The 20,742-nt window shown below is 61.2% G+C and overlaps 2 protein-coding genes across 3 annotated transcripts; one reads left to right on the top strand and one right to left on the bottom strand.

Annotated features, from left to right (window-relative positions):
• Positions 1-7,826, top strand: ZFPL1 (zinc finger protein like 1). 2 transcript variants are annotated; one of them, XM_085215430.1, is made up of 8 exons: positions 1-89; positions 1,358-1,463; positions 2,605-2,716; positions 3,450-3,643; positions 4,527-4,584; positions 5,347-5,434; positions 6,062-6,179; positions 6,768-7,826. In XM_085215430.1, the coding sequence occupies exons 2-8, from the start codon at positions 1,362-1,364 to the stop codon at positions 6,951-6,953; spliced, it is 858 nt and encodes a 285-aa protein (XP_085071556.1). In that variant the 5' UTR covers positions 1-89; positions 1,358-1,361; the 3' UTR covers positions 6,954-7,826. The 2 variants fall into 2 exon arrangements, with proteins under 2 accessions (XP_085071556.1, XP_085071557.1); XM_085215431.1 differs by lacking the exon at positions 5,347-5,434.
• Positions 7,827-8,385: 559 nt separating this feature from the next.
• LOC104916083 (EGF-containing fibulin-like extracellular matrix protein 2) lies at positions 8,386-20,487 on the bottom strand. The gene is given in 12 exon segments (XM_085215429.1): positions 8,386-8,696; positions 10,065-10,248; positions 10,505-10,637; positions 11,150-11,240; positions 11,242-11,267; positions 12,902-13,021; positions 13,573-13,689; positions 14,199-14,318; positions 15,512-15,757; positions 16,313-16,361; positions 18,090-18,171; positions 20,385-20,487. Coding segments are annotated over 12 exon segments (1,443 nt in total). The 5' UTR covers positions 20,474-20,487; the 3' UTR covers positions 8,386-8,510.
• Positions 20,488-20,742: the final 255 nt, after the last annotated feature.

The raw sequence follows: 20,742 nt of genomic DNA, 5'->3' as shown, positions 1-20,742 counted from the left end.
CGCCATCTCGGTGCGACCCCGGAAGTGCCGCGCCAGCGGGGCAGCAGCGCGTCGCCATAGGAACCGTGAGCCGAGCGGGGACGGAATCGGTGAGGCGATCGGGGGGTCTATGGGGCGATAGAAGGGATCAGGGAGGCGTTATGGGGCCATAGGGGGGTCCTATGGGGGGATAGGGGCATCAGGGCGGTTCTGTGGGACGATGGGAGGGGTTGTGGGGCGGTGGGAGGGATTGTGGAGCAAAGGAGGGCCTCTCTGGGGCACGGGGGGGGCAGAGGGTCTCTGTGGGGCGCGGAGAGTATCTATGGGGCGTCTACCGGGCACTAGGGGGGCTAAAGAGATCTTTATGGGACGTCAGGAACTTCTGTGGGGCGGTGGGAGGGGTCTGTGGGGTAAAGGAGGGCCTCTATGGGGCACTGGGGGGGGTCCAGGGGGTCTCTGTGGGGTGCTGGGAGCATCTATGGGGTGTCTATGGGGCGGTGGGAGGGGTCTGTGGGGTCTGGAAGGGGCTCTGGAAGACGTCTGTAGGGCCCAGGGGGTCTCTGTGGGGTGCTGGGAGCATCTATGGGGCGTCTGTGGGGCACTGGGGGGGCTCAGGGGATCTCTATGGGGTGTCTATGGGGTAGTGGGAGGGGTCTGTGGGGCCTCCAAGGGGCTCTGGGGGGCGTCTGTGGGGCAAAGAAGGGCCTCTATGGGGCACTGGGGCGGGACAGGGGGTCTCTATGGGGTGTTGGGAGCATCTGTGGGGTGTCTGTGGGGCACTGGGGGTCTCAGGAGTTCTGTTTAGGGGCGTCGGGAGCATCTATGGGACACTGGGGGGTCTTGGGGGTCTCTCTGGGGCCTCGGGGGCATCTGTGGGGTGGTGGGAGGGGTCTGTGGGGTCTCCATGGGGCTCTGGGGGGCGTTTGTGGGGCAAAGGAGGGCCTCTGTGGGGCACTGAGGGGGCTGACGGGGTCTCTATGGGGTGCCGGGAGCATCTGTGGGGTGTCTGTGGGGCGTAGAGTGACCCATGGCGTCTCTATGGGGCGGCTATGGGGTGCCTGTAGAGCGCAAGTGAGGCTCGGGATCTCTATGGGGTCGCATGGGCCTCTGTGGGGTGGGGATCTGTGGGGCCCCAAAAGGCATCTGTGGGGTAATGGGGGCGGGGGGGGGTCTGTGGAGCTGCTGGGGGGGTCTGTGGGAGATCCGTGGGGTGGGAGGGGATCACGGGGCATCTATGGGGCGGTGTAGTTGAATCTGTGGGGCTGATCTATGGGGCAGATGTACAGGGTTGGGTCTACGGGGCAGGTCTATGGGGCTGGATCTACGGGTTAGCTCTGTAGGGCTGATCGATGGGGCTTTGCGTGGGTCTGCCCCACAGATCGATGGGGCTGTGTAAGTGCCCCCGGCGCCGCGTGACGCCGCTCTTCTGCTTCGAGCATCGCGTCAACGTCTGCGAGAGCTGCATGCTCAGCAGCCACCCCAAGGTGGGCCTGGCGCTGTGGGGCGGCTGTGGGGTCTGTGGGGCGGCTGTGGGGTCTGTGGGGCGGGTGTGGGGCGGTTATGGGGTCTGTGGGGAGGTTATGGAGCGAGTATGGGGTCTGGGGGGGTTATGGGGCAGTTATGGGGTTTGTGGGGGGGGTTATGGGGCAGTTATGGGGTTTGGGGGGGGTTATGGGGCGGTTGTGGGGTTTGTGCGGGGGGTTATGGGTCGGTTGTGGGGTTTGTGGGGGGATTATGGGGCGGTTGTGGGGTCTGTTGGGTGGTTATGGGACAGTTATTGGTATCTATGGGGTGGTTTTGGGGTTTGTGGGCTGGCTATGGGGTGGCTGTTGGGACCTATGGGGTGGCTGTTGGGACCTATGGGGAGGTTATGGGGCTCTGTAGGATCTATGGGGCAGTTATTGGGATCTGTGGGGCAGTGGGGTTTTGTGGGGTGGATTGGGGGTCTGTGGGATCTATGGGGTGGTTGGTGGGATCTATGGGGAGCTATGGGCTGGTTTTGCTCCCTCCCCCCATAAGTGTGGGGCCGCCACACTCCCTCCACTCCATAAGTGTAGCCCCCTGCCCCGTATTTATGGGGCCATTCCCCCTTCTGCCCCCCCACCCCATAAATGTGGGGCTGCCCCATAAGTGTGGGGTCACCCTGCTGACCTCCACCCCATAAATGTGAGACCACCCCATAAGTGTGGGGCCGCCCCATAAGTGTGGGGCAGTCCTTCCTATCCCCTCCCGCCCCATAAGTGTGGGGCAGTCCTTCCTATCCCCTCCCACCCCATAAGCGTGGGGCAGTCCCTCCTATCTCCTCCCGCCCCATAGGTGTTGGGCCGCCCCATAAGTGTGGGGCAGTCCCTCCTATCCCCTCCCGCCCCATAAGTGTGGGGCAGTCCCTCCTATCCCCTCCCGCCCCATAAGTGTGGGGCAGTCCCTCCTATCCCCTCCCGCCCCATAAGTGTGGGGCAGTCCCTCCTATCTCCTCCCGCCCCATAAGTGTGGGGCCGCCCCATAAGTGTGGGGCAGTCCCTCCTATCTCCTCCCGCCCCATAAGCGTGGGGCAGTCCCTCCTATCCCCTCCCGCCCCATAAGTGTGGGGCCGCCCCATAAGTGCATTACCGCCCCCGGTTGCAGTGCGTGGTTCAGTCCTACCTGCGCTGGCTGCAGGACAGCGACTACGAGCCCAGCTGCCCGCTGTGCCACAAAGCGCTGGCGGGGGGGGAGACCGTGCGGCTGGTCTGCTATGGTGAGGGGCAGGGGGGATTTAGGGGGGGTGGGGGGCTGTGGGGCGGTTATGGGGGGGTTATGGGGGGATATGGGGGGGTTATAGGTGAGCATGGGGGATTTAAGGGGGTTGTGGAGGAGTTGGGGGGGCTGTGGGGTGGGTATGGGGCTGTGGGGAGGTATTGGGATGTTGTGGGGGGATGTGGGGGGGTTATGGGGGGTTATGGGGGCTTTTGGGAGATTATGGGGCGGTATGGGGGGATTATGGGGTGGTTATGGGGGGATATAGGGTGTTTGTGGGAGGGTACGGGGGGGGTATAGGGTGGTATGGAGGGGTTATGGGGTGATATGGGGTGGTTATGGAGAGGTACGGGGATATGGGGGATTATGGGGGGACCTGGGTGGTTATGGGGAGGTATGGGGCAGCTACGGGGCGTTATGGGGGGGTACGTGGTGGTTGTGGGGTAGTTATGGGGTTGCTTTGGGTTATATGGGGTGTTTATGGGAGGATATGGGGCAGCTAAGGGGGTTATTGGGGACCATGGGGGGATTTGGGGCGGTTATGGGGGTGTGAGGAGGTTATGGGGTGCTGTGGGGGTTGTGGGGTGGTTATGGGGTGGTTATGGGGCAGCTGTGGGACGAGGCGGGGTTCTTTGGGGCGGAGCGGTTTGGGGGCGCTGGGGGGCGCTGTGCTCCATATGGCGCCGTATGCGTTGCAATCCCCCTCCCGTCCGCTAAGCGGCGCTGTCTCCCAGACGTGGTTCACTGGCGCTGTCTGTGCATCCGGTGCCGCTCTCTCCCGCCCCGCACCGCCCCCGCCGGTTTCCGCTGCCCGACCTGCGCCGCGCCGCTTTTCCCGCCCCCGGACACGCGCGGTCCCGTGGCGGACGCTCTCCGCTCCCGATTGGCTGCCGTCGCTTGGGCCCGCCCCGGCCTCGGCCTCCCATTGGTCAGTGCCGACACCCCTCCCCTCCCTTCGCCCCGCCCCCTTCGTTCCCCCTGTTAAATCTCCCCCGTTCATTATTGTCCCGTTAATTACCCCCCCATTAATTATCCTGCCGTTAATCACCCTCCCATTATTTACTCCACGTCAATTATTCTCCTGTTAGTTTTCTCCTTCGTTGGCTACCCCCCATTAATTACTCCCTCCATTAATTGCTTCCCCATTCATTACCCCCTCATTAATTACTCCATCTGTTAATTACTTTTGCATAAATTACCCCCATTAGTTGCCCCCCATTAATTATTCTCCCATTGTTTATATCTCCGTTAATTGTCTTCCCATTAATTATCTCCTCCATTGACTCCACCCCCATTAATGATTCTGTTAATTGCTCCCCGTTAATTACCCACCCATTAGTTGCCCCCTCATTAATTTCGCTCCCATTAATTACTCCCCATTAGTTGCTGCCCTATTAATTATTCCCCCATTATTTATTTCCCCATTAATTATCTCCTCCATTGGCCACCCCCGCATTAATCACTGTCTCCATTAATTACCCCCCATTATTTATCCTCCCTATTATTTGTCCACCTCATTAACTACCCGCCGCTAATTATCCCCCCACTAATTATCCCCCCTTTAACTGCTCCCCCTATTAATTTTCTCCCATCATCCACTTCTCTATTAATTACTCCCCTTATTTATTTCCCCGCTAATTACCATCCTGTCATCCCCCCATTAATTACCCCCCATTATTTACCCAATTACTTACTCCCTGCTTAGTTGCTCCCTCATTAATTTGTTCATTAATTTGTTCATTACTTTGTTCATTAACTCGTTCATTAACTCGCTCATTAATTCATCCATTCGCTCATTAATTCCCCCCCAGATTGAGGACGCCGACCCCGACCCGCCGGGCAGCAGCGAGTGGGGGGAGGGCAGCAGCGGTGAGCGGCCCCCAAAGACCCCAAAATGACCCCAAATCCCCCCCAAAGTAACCCCAAGTGACCCCAATTCCCCCCAAATGACCCCAAAATGACCCCAAATCCCCCCCAAAGTAACCCCAAGTGACCCCAATTCCCCCCAAAGACCCCAAAATGACCCCAAATCCCCCCCAAAGTAACCCCAAGTGACCCCAATTCCCCCCAAATGACCCCAAAATGACCCCAAATCCCCCCCAAAGTAACCCCAAGTGACCCCAATTCCCCCCAAAGACCCCAAAATGACCCCAAATCCCCCCCAAAGTAACCCCAAGTGACCCCAATTCCCCCCAAATGACCCCAAAATGACCCAAATCCTCCAGTTGACCCCAAAATATCCCCAAATTAACCCCAAAGTAGCTCCAAATGACCCCAGATCCCCCATAGTGACCCCCCCGACCCCATCGTCCCCCTCCTGACCCCATAGACCCCCATACTGCTCCCCCTGACCCCATAGTGACTCCCCTGCCCTCATAACCCCACAGTGCCCCCACAGTGCCCCCACAGGACCCCACAGTGCCCCCACAGGACCCCACAGTGCCCCCCCAGTGCCCCCATAGTGCCCCCACAGGACCCCACAGTGCCCCCACAGGACCCCACAGTGCCCCCACAGGACCCCACAGTGCCCCCACAGTGCCCCCATAGTGCCTCCACAGGCCCCCATAGTGCCCCCATAGTGCCCCCATAGTGCCCCCATAGGACCCCATAGTGACCCCACTCTCCCCCCAGCTCCTCCCGCCGCCCCCACCCCCCCCCAGCCCGTCCCCCCCCCCCAGCCACGCGGTGATCCACGTGGGGGGGGGCGAGAGCCTGCATGGTGAGTGGGGGGGCTGTGGGGGTCCTGTGGGGCCGGGGGGGGCTGTGGGTTGAGGGAGGACTGTGGGGTCTGGGGGTTTTGTGGGGTTTGGGGGGCGATGAAAAGATCAGGGGTGCGACTGTGGGGTCTGGGGGTGGAAAGATCTCGGGGGGTCGCTGTGGGGTCGGGGGTCCTATGGGGTGGGGGGGCTGAAAATATCAAGAGGGGTCACTATGGGGCGGAGATCTTTTTCTATGGGGCAGAATGGGTGTGCTGTGGGGCTGGGGTTTTTTGGGGGGGCTCCCATTATGGGGCTGAGATCTATGGGGCAGAGTGGGTGTGCTATGGGGCTGAGGTGCTGGGGGTGTCCTGCTATGGGGCTGGGGCTCCATCTGTGGGGCTGGGGGTGCCTCTATGGGGCGAGGGGGCTGCGCTATGGGGCTGAGCTGTGTGTGGGGTCCTGCTACGGGGCTGAGATCTATGGGGCAGAGTGCGCGTGCTATGGGGCTGGGGTTTGTGGGGGGGTCCTGTTATGGGGCTGAGGTCTCTCTATGGGGCAGAGGGGCTGTGCTGTGGGGCTGGGATTCGTGGGGTCCCGCTGTGGGGCTGCCCCCTTTCTGCCCCCTTTATTCCCCGCCCCCCCTTCAGGCTCCGCCCCACGGAAGGCGCTTTGGGGCCGGGAGAACCGAACCGAACCGGAACGCGGCAACGAGGACGAGAAATACCGACGGCGGCCCCTCAAAGCGGGGCTGCCCCACCGCCTCCGGTGTGCGGCCGGGGGGAGGGGGAAATGTGGGGCCGGGGGGGGCTGTGAGTGTGGGGTGGTGTGGGGCTGGGGCGGAGTGGGGCAGATGTGAGGCTGTGGGAGATGTGGGGCTGGCGGGGGGTGTGGGGCTGAGGGGGATGTGGAGCTGGGGGAGATGTGGGACTATGGGATATGTGGGGAGATGTGGGGCTGGGGGGGATGTGGGGAGATGGGCGGGGGAGATGTGGGGCTGGGGAGTGTGGGGCCGATGTGGGGCTGGGGCAGATGTGAGGCTGTGAGGGGGGTGTGGGGAGATGTGGGGCTGGGAGCGCTGGGATGTGGGGCAGGGGTGCCATGGGTAAGGATGCGGGGGTCTGTTGGGGTGAATGGGGTTCATTGATACGATTGGGGTTCATTGATAAGAACGGGGTTCATTGATCACAACGGGGTTCATCGATACGATTGGAGCCCATTGATCACAACGGGACGCCCTGTTGTGAATGGTTCCCATCGCAGCGCCCGGGGGGGGAGGGGCGTGGGGGGGGCGGCCATCAGCGCCGTTCCCGGCCCTCACCGCCCCCCCCCCCCCCGTTCCCTCCCCCCCCGCAGGTGCCGCCCCCGCGCCCCCCCCCTGGCGCTGCTGCTGCTGGCGCTGCCGTTGCTGGGGCTGCTGCTGCTGCTCGGCCGCCTCGGGGGGGGGGATTTGTCCCCTCCGCCCCCCCTGGGCGCCGAACCGCTGCGGCCCGGGCGCTGAAAGACCCCCCCTCCCTTTTCCCCTGCCCTCCCCCCAAATAAATGAGTAAATAAAACAGGGGCCCATCCGTGTGGGATCCCCCCCCCCCCCCCAGGGTGTTGGGCCCCCCCTTAATTACCGAGACCCCCCACAACCTGGGTGATGACCCCCCACGGTGGGTGCTGAGACCCCCCCCCCTTTATTGGGACCCCCCCCATCGATATGGGCCCCCCCTTGTAAGTGGAGACCCCCCCCCACATCGATACGGACGTCCCTCCAGGTAGGTGTTGGGACCTTTCTTAATTGGCAACCCCTCAATTAATTAGGACCCCCGATCAATACGGACCCCCCCCCCGGGTGGGTGTTGAGACCCCTCTTAATTATTGGGACCCCCCCCCCCCCTTAATGAGGATCCCCCTCCATATCAATATGGACTCCCTCCCCCCCCCACGGGTGGATGTTGCAACCCCTATTAATTGGGATCACCCCCCTTAATTAGGATCTTCTCCATCAATATGGACCCCCCCCTGGGTGGGCATTGGGACCCTTCATAATTGGGACCCCCCCCTTAATCAGGACCCCCCACCCATTGATACCGACTCCCCCCTGGGTGGGAATTGGGACCCCACCTTAATTAGGACCCCTCTTCATCAATATGGATGCCCCCCCCGGTGGGTATTGGGGCCCCCATCAGCACGGACCCCCCTTAATTAGGGCAGGGGGTTTGCCATGAATGAGGACCACCATAAAATGAAGCCCCACCCCCCAAACCCCCCCGTAATGAATCCCCCGCCCCAGCAACCCGGGGGGGCTCTTAATAAAAGCTGGAAGGAGATGAGTTGTGACGGAGACCCCGCTTGGGTGCCCCCCCCATGGGTGCTGATCTCCATCAATGGGGCTCCAAGTGCAACCCCCCCCCCCCCCCCCCCCATAAAGGCTTTGAATCCTCAGAACGGAGCCATGGTTTATTTTTTCTTGGGGGGGGGGGGAGGTGACCCCAGTTTGGGGGGGGACCGATTTTGGGGGGGAGGGATGAGGTTGATCCAATTTGGGGGGGGACCCCATTTTGAGGGGGAGGGGACCCCATTTTGCTGGGGGGAGCCCCATTGGGGGAGCTGACCCCAATTTTGGGGGGAGACCACATTTTGGGGGGCAGGGGACACCATTTTGGGGGGGAGACTCCTTTGGGGGGTGGTGACTCATTTTGGGGGGGGGGTGACCCCATTTGGGGGGGAGCCATGGGGGGAATCCCATTTCTAGGTGCGACCTGGGGGGCAAAAAGATGGCGGTTATGGGGTGGGGTTATGGGGGGGTTTGGGGTGGGGGGGGTTATGGGGTGGGTTATGGGGGGCATTGAGGTGGGTTATGGGCCGGGGTTATGGGGCGTGGGGGGTTATGGAGTGTGGGGGGCTATGGGGTGGGGTTATGGGGTGATGTGGGTCACAGGGGCCATTGTGGGGCAGTGCTATGGGGCAGCAGCGCTATGGGTCTCTATGGGGCAGCGCTATGGGGTGCTATGTGTTGCTATGGTCGCTGTGGGGCAGCGCTAGGGGTCGCTGTGAGGCAGCGCTAGGGGTCGCTGTGGGGCAGCGCTAGGGGTCGCTGCGGGCCCCGCTCACCTAGAACGGCCATTCGCCCACGATCAGCTTCAGCCGCAGAACCGCCAGGGGCCGAACGGGGGGCGGGGAGGTGGGCGTAGCCAAAAGAGGCACCGCCCCCGGAAGCAGCTCCACCTCCAGCTCCACCTCCCGCGGGCCCGCCATTGGGCGGCGCAGCTCCAGCAGCGCGCTCTCGTTGGACAGATCCTGCGGGGGGGGCGAGCTTAAGAAGGAGACCACGCCCACCGACCCCCTCAGGTCCTCCCATAGGGACCCAGCTGCGTCCCATAACCCCCATAGAACCCAATAACCCCCATAGAACCCCATAACTCCTATATTACCCCATAACCCCCATAGAACCCCATAACCCCCCATAGAACCCCATAACTCCTATAAAACCCATAACCCCCATAGAACCCCATAACCCCCCATAGAACCCCATAACTCCTACATTACCCCATAACCCCCATAGAATCCCATAACCCCCATAGAACCCCATAACCCCCATAGACTGCCATTGCACCCCATAACCCCATACAAACCCCATCACCCCCATAATCCACCATAGACCCCCACAAGCCCATATAAACCCCGTAACACCCCACAATACTGTAGAGACCCCATAACACCACCATAGCCCCTATAAACCCCATAACCCATATAAAATCCATAACTCCCCATAACCCCATACAAACCCCATATAAACCCCATAACAACCCATAACCCCATATAAACCCCCATAACCTCCCATAATCCCCTATAGATCCATAACACCCCATAACCCATATAACCCCATATAACCCCACATAACCCCACATAAACCTCACATAACCCCACATAACCCCATAACTCCATATAACCCCATAGCCCCACACAAATCCCATATAACCGCACATAACCCCACATAACCCCATATAACCCCACATAACCCCACAATCCCACATAACCCCATAACCCCACATAACCCCACATAACCCCACATAACCCACATAACCCCATAACCCCATAACCCCTCATAACCCCCCATAACCCCACATAACCCACATAACCCCATAACCCCACATAACCCCACATAACCCCACATAACCCCATAACCCCACATAACCCCACATAACCCCATAACCCCCCATAACCCCACAACCCCACATAACCCCACATAACCCCATAACCCCCCATAACCCCCATAACCCCCCATAACCCCACATAACCCCATAACCCCATACCCACAACCCCACATAACCCCATAACCCCACATAACCCCACATAACCCCATAACCCCACATAACCCCACATAACCCCATAACCCCCCATAACCCCCCATAACCCCACAACCCCACATAACCCCACATAACCCCATAACCCCCCATAACCCCCCATAACCCCACATAACCCCACATAACCCCATAACCCCACATAACCCCATAACCCCACATAACCCCACATAACCCCACATAACCCCATAACCCCCCACAACCCCACATAACCCCACATAACCCCACATAACCCCATAACCCCCCATAACCCCACAACCCCACATAACCCCATAACCCCACACAAACCCCGCCCCCCCCGTACCCGCAGTTGGAACGTTCCGTTCGTTGCCCCGCGCAGCCTCAACTTCCGGGTGGGTCCGGGGGGGCGGCGGAACTGATAGAGCGGGACGGGGGGGTGGGGGAGGGACGGAAGGGCCAGGAACCGGAAGAGGAGGCGGGGGGGGAGGGGGGAGCAGGAGGGGAGCGCAGCCGGGCACACGCAGCTCCTGCGGACAGACGGACGGGGGGGTTGGGGACGGGGACAATGGGGAGAGTGGGGGGATTTGGGGTCAATGGGGGCACTGGGGGAATGGGGGCATTGGGGTCAATGGGGGCATTGGGGGTAATGGAGGTAATTGGAGTAATTGGGGCAATGGGGGCAATGGGGGCAATGGGAGTAAAGGGGGGAATGGGGGTCTCTATGGGAACTTTGGGGTCTCTATGGGGACTTTGGGGTCTGTATGGGGCCTTTGGGACCCCCACCCATGAGTGCGGTTGTCCTCCCTGTAGGGGGCGCTGCAGAGCTCTGTGGGGACGCAGTGGTGCCCCCCAAAGGTGTTGATGCAGCGCTGCTCCGCCCCACAGCTGTGGGTCCCCTCCTGGCACTCATCCACGTCTGGGGGAGGCAATGGGGGGAGATGGGGGGCATTGGGATCCCTCCGGTGGCCCCACAGCTCCCCGCTGCCCCCCATCATCCAGTAACACCCCCCCATCCCCCATAACTCCCTATAGACCCACAGTGGCCCCATAGCACCTCCCTGTGACCCTATAGTTCCCCAGGACCCCATATGACCCCATGACCACCCATGACCCCATAACATGACCCCGTACGACCCCATGACCCCATATGACCCCATGACCCCCTGCAATCCCACAACTTGACCCCATATGACTCCCGTGACCCCATAAATGACCCCATATAACCCCATGACCCCATATGACCAACCCCATGTGATGCCATGACCTCCCATGACCCTCTATAACCCCGTGTAACCCCATGACCCCGTAACATGGCCCCATATGAACCCACGGCCCCGTATAACCCCATATAACCCCACGTCCCTCTATGAGCCCACGTGACCCCACTTGACCCCACGTGACCCCGTATGACCCCACATGACCCCTTACCCAGGCATTGCCCCCCCCGTTGGGGTCGGTACCCCTGGGGGCAGTGGCAGCGGAAGCCCCCCGGCAGATTCTCACAGCGGTGCTGGCACTGCGACCCCCCCCCCGCATTCATCCACGTCTGGGGGGGCATAAGGGGGCGGGGTCAGAAAGGGGGCGGGGTCAGGAAAGTGGAGGAGTCAAAAAGGGGGTGGGGTCAGGAAATGGGAGGAGTCAGAAAGGGGGTGGGGTCAGGAAATGGGAGGAGTCAGAAGAGGCGGAGTCATGAAAGGGAAGGAATCAGAAAGGGGGCGGGGTCAGGAAGGGGAGGAGTCAGAAAGGGGGCGGGGTCAGGAAGGGGAGGAGTCAGAAAGGGGGCGGCCATGACGGCTATGGGAGGGGGCAGGGCTACGGGGAGTACAGAAGTTGGGTTGAGGGCAGTTCAACCGGCACGGGGGCAGCGGGGGCGTGGCTAGGGGAGGGGGCGTGGCCATTGAGAAATGAGGGGGCGTTGCAGTGGGGTGGGGGCGTGGCTAGAAGTTGGGGGTTAAGGTCGTATCTGCATTGGGGAAATGAGGGGGCGTGGCCACAGAGAGGGGGCGTGGCCATGAGAGGAAAAATGGCTGCGGCCAGATGACGGGGGCGTGGTCGTTGGACGGGTGTGGGGGCGGGGTTATGGGAAGGGGCGTTGCCATTATGAAGGGGCGGGGCTACAAAGTGGGCGTGGACATTATCAAGGGGTGGGGCTATGGAGGGGGCGGGGCCATTAGAAAAAGGGAGTGGCTATGAAGGGGGCGGGGCCATGTTGGGCGCATGGCCACGATTGGTGGGGGCGTGGTCAATGTGAAAGGGGGCGTGGCCTCTGTTCCTACCCCAGCCATCGGGAGCAGGGGGCAGAGTTTGTGGGCAGGGGTGGAGCCATTGCATTTGGGGCGTGGTCAGTCCGAGGGGGCGTGGCCACGGATTTGTGGGTTGTGGCTATGGAGGATGTGGGGATTCTATGGGGGGGGTTATGGGGGCTGCGTGGGGTTCTATGGGGGTTATGGGGTTCCATGGGGGCTTTATGAGGTTCTATGAGAATTATGGGGTTCTATGAGGGTTATGGGGTTCTATAGGAATTATGGGGGTCCACAGGAAGTCTGTGGGGGGCTCGGGAGTTCTGTGGGGTTATGGGGTTCTATAGGAGCTTATGGGGTTCTATGGGGGTTTATGGGGGTCTGTAGGGGCTTATAAGGTTCTATGGGGGGTTACGTGGGTCCATGGGTGATTATGGGTTTTTAAAGGGGGTTATGGGGATTCATGGGGGTTTATGGGGTTTTAATGGGGACTTTGGGTTTCATGGGAGGTTATAAATCCTACGGTGGGGCTATGGGGTCCATGGGGTTTGTGGGCTCCTATGGGGGCTACGGGTTGGGGGCGTGGTCATTTTGACATGGGCGTGGCTTGGGGGATGTGGGCGTGGCCTCGGGTCCTATCTCAACCACGGTGGGGGGGGGTCACGGGGTTGGGGGGTCAGAGGTCGGGTGGGTGTGGTCATTGGGGGCGTGGCCTGAGGGGCGTGGCTTGGGGTCCTATCTCAACTCCAGTGGGGGGTCACGGGGTTGGGGAATGGTCACTGCTTGGGGGCGTGGCCTCAGAGAGGGGGAGTGGTCATTTCGATGTGGGCGTGGCCTCGGGTCACATCTCAACTATAGTGGGGGTCCGTGTGGGGGCGTGGCCTAAGTGGGCGTGGCCTAATGGGTTGGGGCGTGGCCTATGTGGGAGGGGGTCTGGTACCGTCACAGCTGAGGCCGTCGGAGCTGAGGACGAATCCCGGCCGGCAGCGGCACCAAAAGGAGCCAAAGGTGTTGAGGCAGCGCTGGGCACAGCGGGCGCCCATGGAGCATTCGTCTACATCTACAGGGCAGGGGCGGGAAACCCCACAGGGACACAAATCCCATAGGGACAGCCCATAGGGACAGCCTTAATCCCATAGGAACACCAACCCCATAGGGACACACATAGGGTGAGCCATAGGGGCACAAATAGGGACCCCATAGGGACAGCCCACAGGGACAGATTTGGGGAGGGGGGCTATGGGGACACCCCATAGGGACATCCACCCCATAAAGACATCCCACAGGAACACACAAGCCTATACGGACCCCCATAGGGTCCCCTTCATAGGACAGCCCCATTGGGACCCCGATAGGTCAGCCCCATAGGGACACACCACAGGATCACCAATAGGAACACCCCATAGGATGACCCTATTGAGGTCCCTATTGAGGTCCCTATGTGTGTCCCTACGGGGTCCCTATTGGGGTCCTATTGGGGGTCCCTATTGAGGTCCCTATGGAGTCCCTATTGGGGTCCCTATTGAGATCCCTACTGAGGCTCCTGTGGGGGTCCCCATGGGGTTCCCAATGGAGGATCCCTATGGGGTTCCCTGTATCAGCCCCCCTTACCCAGACAGGAGCGATTGTTGGGCGCCAGCCGGAAGCCGGGATGGCAGCGGCAGGAAAAGGAGCCGGGGGAATTGGAGCAGCTGTGCTGGCACAGCCTCTGTGTGCATTCATCCTCATCTGGGGGGCACCGGGGGGGGGCACAGTGACACCACAACCCCCCACCTCAGCCCCCATATCGCCCCATAGCCCCCCACAGCCCCCACATATCCCACCATGGACCCCCGTAGCCATCATGGCCTCCATGGCACCTGTAACACCCCATAGCCCCCCACGGCCCCCCCACGTCCTCCTCCGGCCCCCCATATCCCCCCATGGCCCCCATAGCACCTGTAACACCCCCTGGCCCCTCATATCCCCCCCCTTATGCCCCTACGCCCCCCCCCATAAAACATCACAGCAGCTATAGACCTCCACACCCCCCCAAAATCCCCCCATAAAGACCCATGACCCCCCGTAACCCCGCCTCCACCCCATAAACCCCACAACCCCAACAAGTCCCCCTATAACTCTCCCATATCCACCAGAAGATCCCATAAACCCCCCCAGCACCCCATAATCCTCCCACCCCCCCAGAAGGTCCCACAGCCCCCCTAAAGCCCCCCTCGTGCCCCCCAACCCCCACTGACCGACGCACTCGGTGCGCAGATGCCGATATCCGGGGGGGCAGCGGCACTCGAACCCCCCCGGGCGGTTGATGCACTCCTGGCTGGGCTGGCAGGGGGGGGGCCCCTCACATTCATCCACATCTGGGATAAGGGGGGGAGGGGAGAATGTGGAGCAACGGGTCAGAGTCCATCAAACCCCAAATTCCCCCCAGCAGCCCCCAATTCCCTCTTAATTCCAATCCCCCCTGAGGCCCCCCAACACTCAGGGACCCCAATAACCCCCCCAGGATCCCAAGTCCCCCCCCAGAGACCCCCAATTCCCCACAGTACCCATCACCCCTCCCACTAGAAGTGCCCAATCCTCCTCCAGGATCCCAAATCCCACCCCCTCACAAAACCCCTCACCCCCCCATCTCCCCCATAGCCCTGGCAGCCCCCTCAAACCCCCCCAGCACACCCCAATCCCCTCCCAGAGACCCTCAATCCCTCCCTAGAACCTTTACTCCCACAATTCCCATAAATCCCCCCCTCCCAAATCTTTGAAACCCCCCCCCATGGACCCTGAATCCCCCTGCAGATCCCATAACCCCACCCAGGGAACCCTAATTCCCCCCACGATGCTTCCTCCTCCCCCGACCCCCAATAACCCCCCCATAACCAGGACACCCCCTAAACCCCGCCCCCAAGCATTAAGCCCCGCCCCAACCCCGAGTGGGTCCAGCCCCACCAAAAAACACGTGACCAACCATGAAGCCCCGCCCACTTTGCCGCATAGCCCCGCCCTTAGAATTGTAATCCCGCCCCCAAGTCTCAACTTCAACCCGCAGCCTATAAGCACACCCCTAAGCCATGCCCACAGCCAAATAACCCCGCCCAACTTGTATAGCCCCGCCCACACTGACATAGCCACGCCCATCCCGTCTAACCACGCCCCTAATCAACTAGCCCCGCCCCCAGGCTTCAGACCACGCCCACATCGTCACGCCCCACCATCCTACTTTAGACCACGCCCACACCTGACAACACCAAGTCCGTTGGCCCCGCCCCAAAGCTCCAGACCACGCCCACATCCGTATAGCCCCGCCCTCAAACACCAGACCACGCCCATAGCCGTCTGGCCACGCCTCCTTTCCCAGTTAATCCCCCAAACAACCACTCACCCCCCCGCCATTGGCTCCACCCCTCCTCAGCTACGCCCGTAATCTGCTGGCCACACCCACAGCCGCCTAGCCACTCCTCCATTACCGATTAACCCCGCCCACCACCAATTCACCCTGCCGCCATTGGCTCCGCCCCCATAGTCTCCCGCCCCCTCGCTATGCCCCGCCCCTCACCTTGACACGTGCCGTCGGGGGCGGGGCTATAGCCGGGCGGGCAGCGGCCGTCGGTGGGCGGGGCGAAGGGGAGGGGCGGGGCGAAGGGGAGGGACGGGGCTAAAGGAGGGGGCGGGGCTAAAGGAGGGGGCGGGGCTCCGCGGATGAGCGCCGCGGATCGGGGCAGGCAAAGGAAACCGCCGAAGTGATTGAGGCACCGCATGGAGCCGCGGCACGGCGGGGGCTGCGAGGCGCATTCGTCCACGTCTGGATAATTAGCAGCGCTAATTAGTGGCTGAAGTTCGTTAACGGGGACAGCCCCGCCCCGCGGATATGGGAGACCCCCCATGGGAGACCCTCCCCAACGGGAGACCCCCAATAGGGGACCCCCAATGGAAGACCCCAAATGGGAGACCCCCCCCCCATGGGAGACCCCCAATAGGAGGCCCCCGAAGTTGGGACCCCCACCCCAAAATATGGGACCCCCAAAGTGGACCCCCACCTCAAAACGGGGGAACCCCCCAAGGATGAGACCCCCAACTCAAAAAAGGAGAACCTCCAAAGGATGGGACCCCCACCCAAAATATGGGACCCCAATAATGGGACCCCACCCCAAAACGTGGGACCCCCAAACTGAACCCTGACCTCAAACAGGGGAGTTCCCCAAACAGGAGACCCCCCCTCCCCAATTGTGGGGAACCCCAAATAAGGGACTTCCCCCCAGACCTCCCCCAAATAGGGGAATTCGAGAGCAGGGGACCCCCACCCCAAATGTAGGACCCCCAAATGTGGGATCCCCCCCCCCCCAAAACAGCCCCGCACCTTTGCAGTGCTCGGTCTCGGGGTCCCACTCATATCCATCTGTGCACTCCTGGGGGGTCCCAAAATGTCACCGTGCCACCGCAATGCCAGCGCCCCACAGAGACCCCAAAGTCCCATAGGGACCCCGAAATCCCCATAGAGACCCCAATGTCCCCATTGATCACAAATGTCCCCAATGCCCCCATTGACCCCAAATGCCCCCAATGCCCCCAATGTCCCCATTGACCCCAAATGTCCCCAATGCCCCCATTGACCCCAAACGTCCCCAATGCCCCCAATGTCCCCATTGACCCCAAATGTCCCCAATGCCCCCATTGACCCCAAATGCCCCCAATGCCCCCAATGTCCCCATTGACCCCAAATGTCCCCAATGCCCCCAATGTCCCCAATGCCCCCATTGACCCCAAATGCCCCCAATGCCCCCAATGTCCCCATTGACCCCAAATGTCCCCAATGCCCCCAATGCCCCCAATGTCCCCATTGACCCCAAATGCCCCCAATGCCCCCAATGTCCCCATTGACCCCAAATGTCCCCAATGCCCCCAATGTCCCCAATGCCCCCATTGACCCCAAATGCCCCCAATGCCCCCAATGTCCCCATTGACCCCAAATGTCCCCAATGCCCCCAATGCCCCCAATGTCCCCATTGACCCCAAATGCCCCCAATGTCCCCACTGACCCCAAATGTCCCACAAATGTCCCCAATGTCCCCATTGACCCCAAATGCCCCCAATGCCCCCAATGTCCCCATTGACCCCAAATGTCTCACAAATGTCCCCAATGTCCCCATTGACCCCAAATGTCCCCAATGCTCCCAATGTCCCCATTGACCCCAAATGTCTCACAAATGTCCCCAATGTCCCCATTGACCCCAAATGTCCCCAATGCCCCCAATGTCCCCATTGACCCCAAATGTCCCACAAATGTCCCCAATGTCCCCATTGACCCCAAATGTCCCCAATGCCCCCAATGTCCCCATTGACCCCAAATGTCTCACAAATGTCCCCAATGTCCCCATTGACCCCCAATGTCCCACAAATGTCCCCAATGTCCCCATTGACCCCAAATGTCCCACAAATGTCCCCAATGTCCCCATTGACCCCAAATGCCCCCAATGTCCCCAATGCCCCCAATGTCCCCATTGACCCCCAATGTCCCACAAATGTCCCCAATGTCCCCATTGACCCCAAATGCCCCCAATGCCCCCATTGACCACAAATGTCCCACAAATGTCCCCAATGTCCCCATTGACCCCAAATGCCCCCAATGCCCCCATTGACCACAAATGTCCCACAAATGTCCCCAATGTCCCCATTGACCCCAAATGCCCCCAATGCCCCCATTGACCACAAATGTCCCACAAATGTCCCCAATGTCCCCATTGACCCCCAATGTCCCACAAATGTCCCCAATGTCCCCATTGACCCCAAATGTCCCACAAATGTCCCCAATGTCTCCATTGACCCCCAATGTCCCACAAATGTCCCCAATGTCCCCATTGACCCCAAATGTCCCACAAATGTCCCCAATGTCCCCATTGACCCCAAATGCCCCCAATGCCCACAATGTCCCCATTGACCCCAAATGCCCCCAATGCCCACAATGTCCCCATTGACCCCAAATGCCCCCAATGTCCCCATTGACCCCAAATGTCCCCAATGTCCCCAATGTCCCCAGTGACCCCAAATGCCCCAAATGCCCCCATTGACCCCAAATGTCCCCAATGACCCCCAATGTCCCCCAATACCCCCCCACAACCCCCCCCATCGCCCCCCACCTCCTCCCCCTCCTCCATTTGGGGGGGGGCCGCGGCTGCCAGCAGGGCTCCCAGGACGACGCAGCTCAGGGGGGTCATGGCCCTTTATTTGGGGAGGGGGGGGACGAGATTGGGGTGACACAGAGCATTGGGGTTTGGGGGGGGTCACAGATATCCAGCACCCCCCCACCCCGTAACACCCCAGTATCCCCCTGGACCCCCCCCCCAATGCTCCCATCCCCCCAGTGCCCCCCAATGCCCCCCAAGGAGGACCCCACACCCCCCTCAGTCCCCCCGACTCAATAGGACCCCCAATATTTATTGCCCCCCAGAATTCCCCCCCCCCAACCCAAAAGCCCCCAGGACCCCCAAATACAATCAGAGTCTCCCCAGTTCCCCCCCAAATCCCCCCATTCCTCACTACCTCTCCAGGACCCCCCCCAAAACACTCCTGCAGACCCCAAAAGATCCCCAATAGACCACCTGGGAGGACCCCCCCCATATCCCATAAACGCCCCCAACTCCCCCCCAATTACCCCATTATCCCCCCATACTCCTCCCCAGATCCCCCAACGGACCCCCCCCAGCCCTTCCCAAACCCCTCACTTCCCCCCTCAAATCCTCCCATGCTCCCAACCCCCCCCAGTAACCCCAAACCCCCTCATTCCCCTAATGACCCCCAGGACCCCCCCAGACCCCACCAAAAGCCCCCCAAGACCTCCCACCCCCCTTAAATACCCCCAGGACACCCCCACCATCCCCCAGACCCCCCCAAACCCCCTCAGGACACCCCCCCAGTTTCTCCAAGATCCCCCTCAATACCCCCAGAACCCCCCCAGCCCCCCCATGACTCCCCACAATCTCTCAGAACCGCTCCAGAGCCCCCCAACCCCGCAGGACCTCCCCCCAGGACCCCCCCCAGACCCCTTCCAATACACCCATAGACCCCCAACACCCCCCAGGACCCCTCAATCCCTCCCAGCCCCCCCCACAAGAACCCACAGCCCCCAGATCCCCTTCAATACTCCCAGGACCCCCCATTACTCCTCAGAACCCCCCCAGACCCCCCATCTCGCCCCCCCAAGACTCCCTCCAATATCCCCAGACCCACCCCAGTAACCCCCAGGATGCTCCCCCAGGCCCCCCCCCCAAAACCCCCCAGTTTCCCCCCCAGATCCCCATCAAATACCCCCAGGATCCTCCCCCCCCCCCCCAGGACCCCCCCAGACCCATTCCAAAACCCTCAGAGCCCCCCAGTAGCCTCCAGGCCCCCCCCCCAGGCCCCCCCCAATGCCTCAATTTCCCCCCATTCCCCTCCCAGGACCCCCAGACCTCCTCAAGACCCCCCAACCCCCCCCAGGCCCCCCAAGACTCCCCTATAACACCCCCAGACCCCACAGACCCCCCCAATACCCCCAGACCCCTCATTCCCCCCCAGGACCCCTCCAAGACCCCCCCAAGATTTTCCAATACCCCCAAAGCCTCCTCAGGACCCCCCAGATCCCGTTTCCCCCCCCAGGACCCCCTCCAAATCCCAGCACAACCCCCATAGAGGGGTTTGGGGTGGGGGGGACTTATGGTTTTTTTTTGGGGGGGGTGAGAGCAGTTTTGGAGTCATTTTTATCTTTTTTGGGTCGTTTTGGGGCACTTCAGGTGAATTCGGCTCTTTTTTTGGGGGGGTGGATTTGGGTCTTTCTGTGGGGGATGGGGGAAAGTGAGGCGATTTTGAGGGGTCTGGGGACAAATCGGGGGTTTTGGGGGGGCGTTTGGGTCATTTTTGGAGGGTGGATTTGGGGCAGTTTGGGCAAATTCAGCTTTTCTTTGTTTTGGGGGGTTGGGGGGGGGGGGGAGAATTGTGAGCAGCCATTTGGGGCAGACCTGGGGTCACTTCGGGAAGGGTCCGGGGGGCGTTTTTGGGAGGGGGGGGGGACAATTTCGGCGATGTTTCGGTCATTTTGGGTGAATGTGGATTTTTTTTTGGGAGGGCGCGGATTTGGGTCATTTTGGAGCGGTTTGGGGGCATTTGGGGGGGGGCTGGGGGCGGTGTTGGGGGAGGGGTTGCTCCGAGCTGATTTTTGCAATTTACGCGGATTTTGGGTCATTTTGAGGCACTTTGGGGGGGGCTCTCTCGATGGGTTCTGTTCCCTCCTCCCCCCCACAGCCAACGTGGCCGCTCCGGGGGGGGGAATGACGTGGGGGGGGGCCGCACCGGGAAGGGTGCAACGGGGAAGAGGGGGAGGGGAGAGCACAACCCAGGACCCCCCCCCACAGCCCCGCTCCTCCCGCCTCCTCCCCCCCCCCCAGACCCGCACTCACCGCTCCGTTCCGCGCCCCCCCCCCGAGAAACAGCGGGGCCACGCCCACCCCAAGCCACGCCCACTTATAATCATCATAAAACCGCCCATCCCCGAAGCCGCGCCCACTCCGTCAAAGGTCCGCCCCTCCCCGAAGCCACGCCCACCAGCCATTCATAAAACCGCTCATCCCCCAAGCCACGCCCACCCCATTCATAAAAACGCCCGTTGCCACGCACGCCCTTAACCCCGCCCCTCGTGAGGCCACGCCCACTCCCATTCATAAACCCTCCCACCCTACCAAGCCTCGCCCACCCCCTATTCATAAACCCACCCCTCCTGAAGCCACGCTCAAAATTCATTCATAAACCCGCCCCTCC

This window comes from Meleagris gallopavo, unplaced genomic scaffold (genome assembly GCF_905368555.1).
Source record: "Meleagris gallopavo unplaced genomic scaffold, MGAL_WU_HG_1.1 scaffold_35, whole genome shotgun sequence".
Lineage (NCBI taxonomy): Eukaryota > Metazoa > Chordata > Aves > Galliformes > Phasianidae > Meleagris > Meleagris gallopavo.
This window is presented reverse-complemented; position numbering and strand designations above follow the sequence as displayed.

Coding starts and splice junctions, on each gene's coding strand:
- ZFPL1 (XM_085215430.1), top strand. CDS start 1,362: ATGGGGCTGTGTAAGTGCCCCCGGCGCCGCGTGACGCCGCTCTTCTGC. Junction 2,717..3,449: donor CGTGCGGCTGGTCTGCTATG/GTGAGGGGCAGG, acceptor GCTGTCTCCCAG/ACGTGGTTCACTGGCGCTGT. Junction 4,585..5,346: donor GTGGGGGGAGGGCAGCAGCG/GTGAGCGGCCCC, acceptor CTCTCCCCCCAG/CTCCTCCCGCCGCCCCCACC.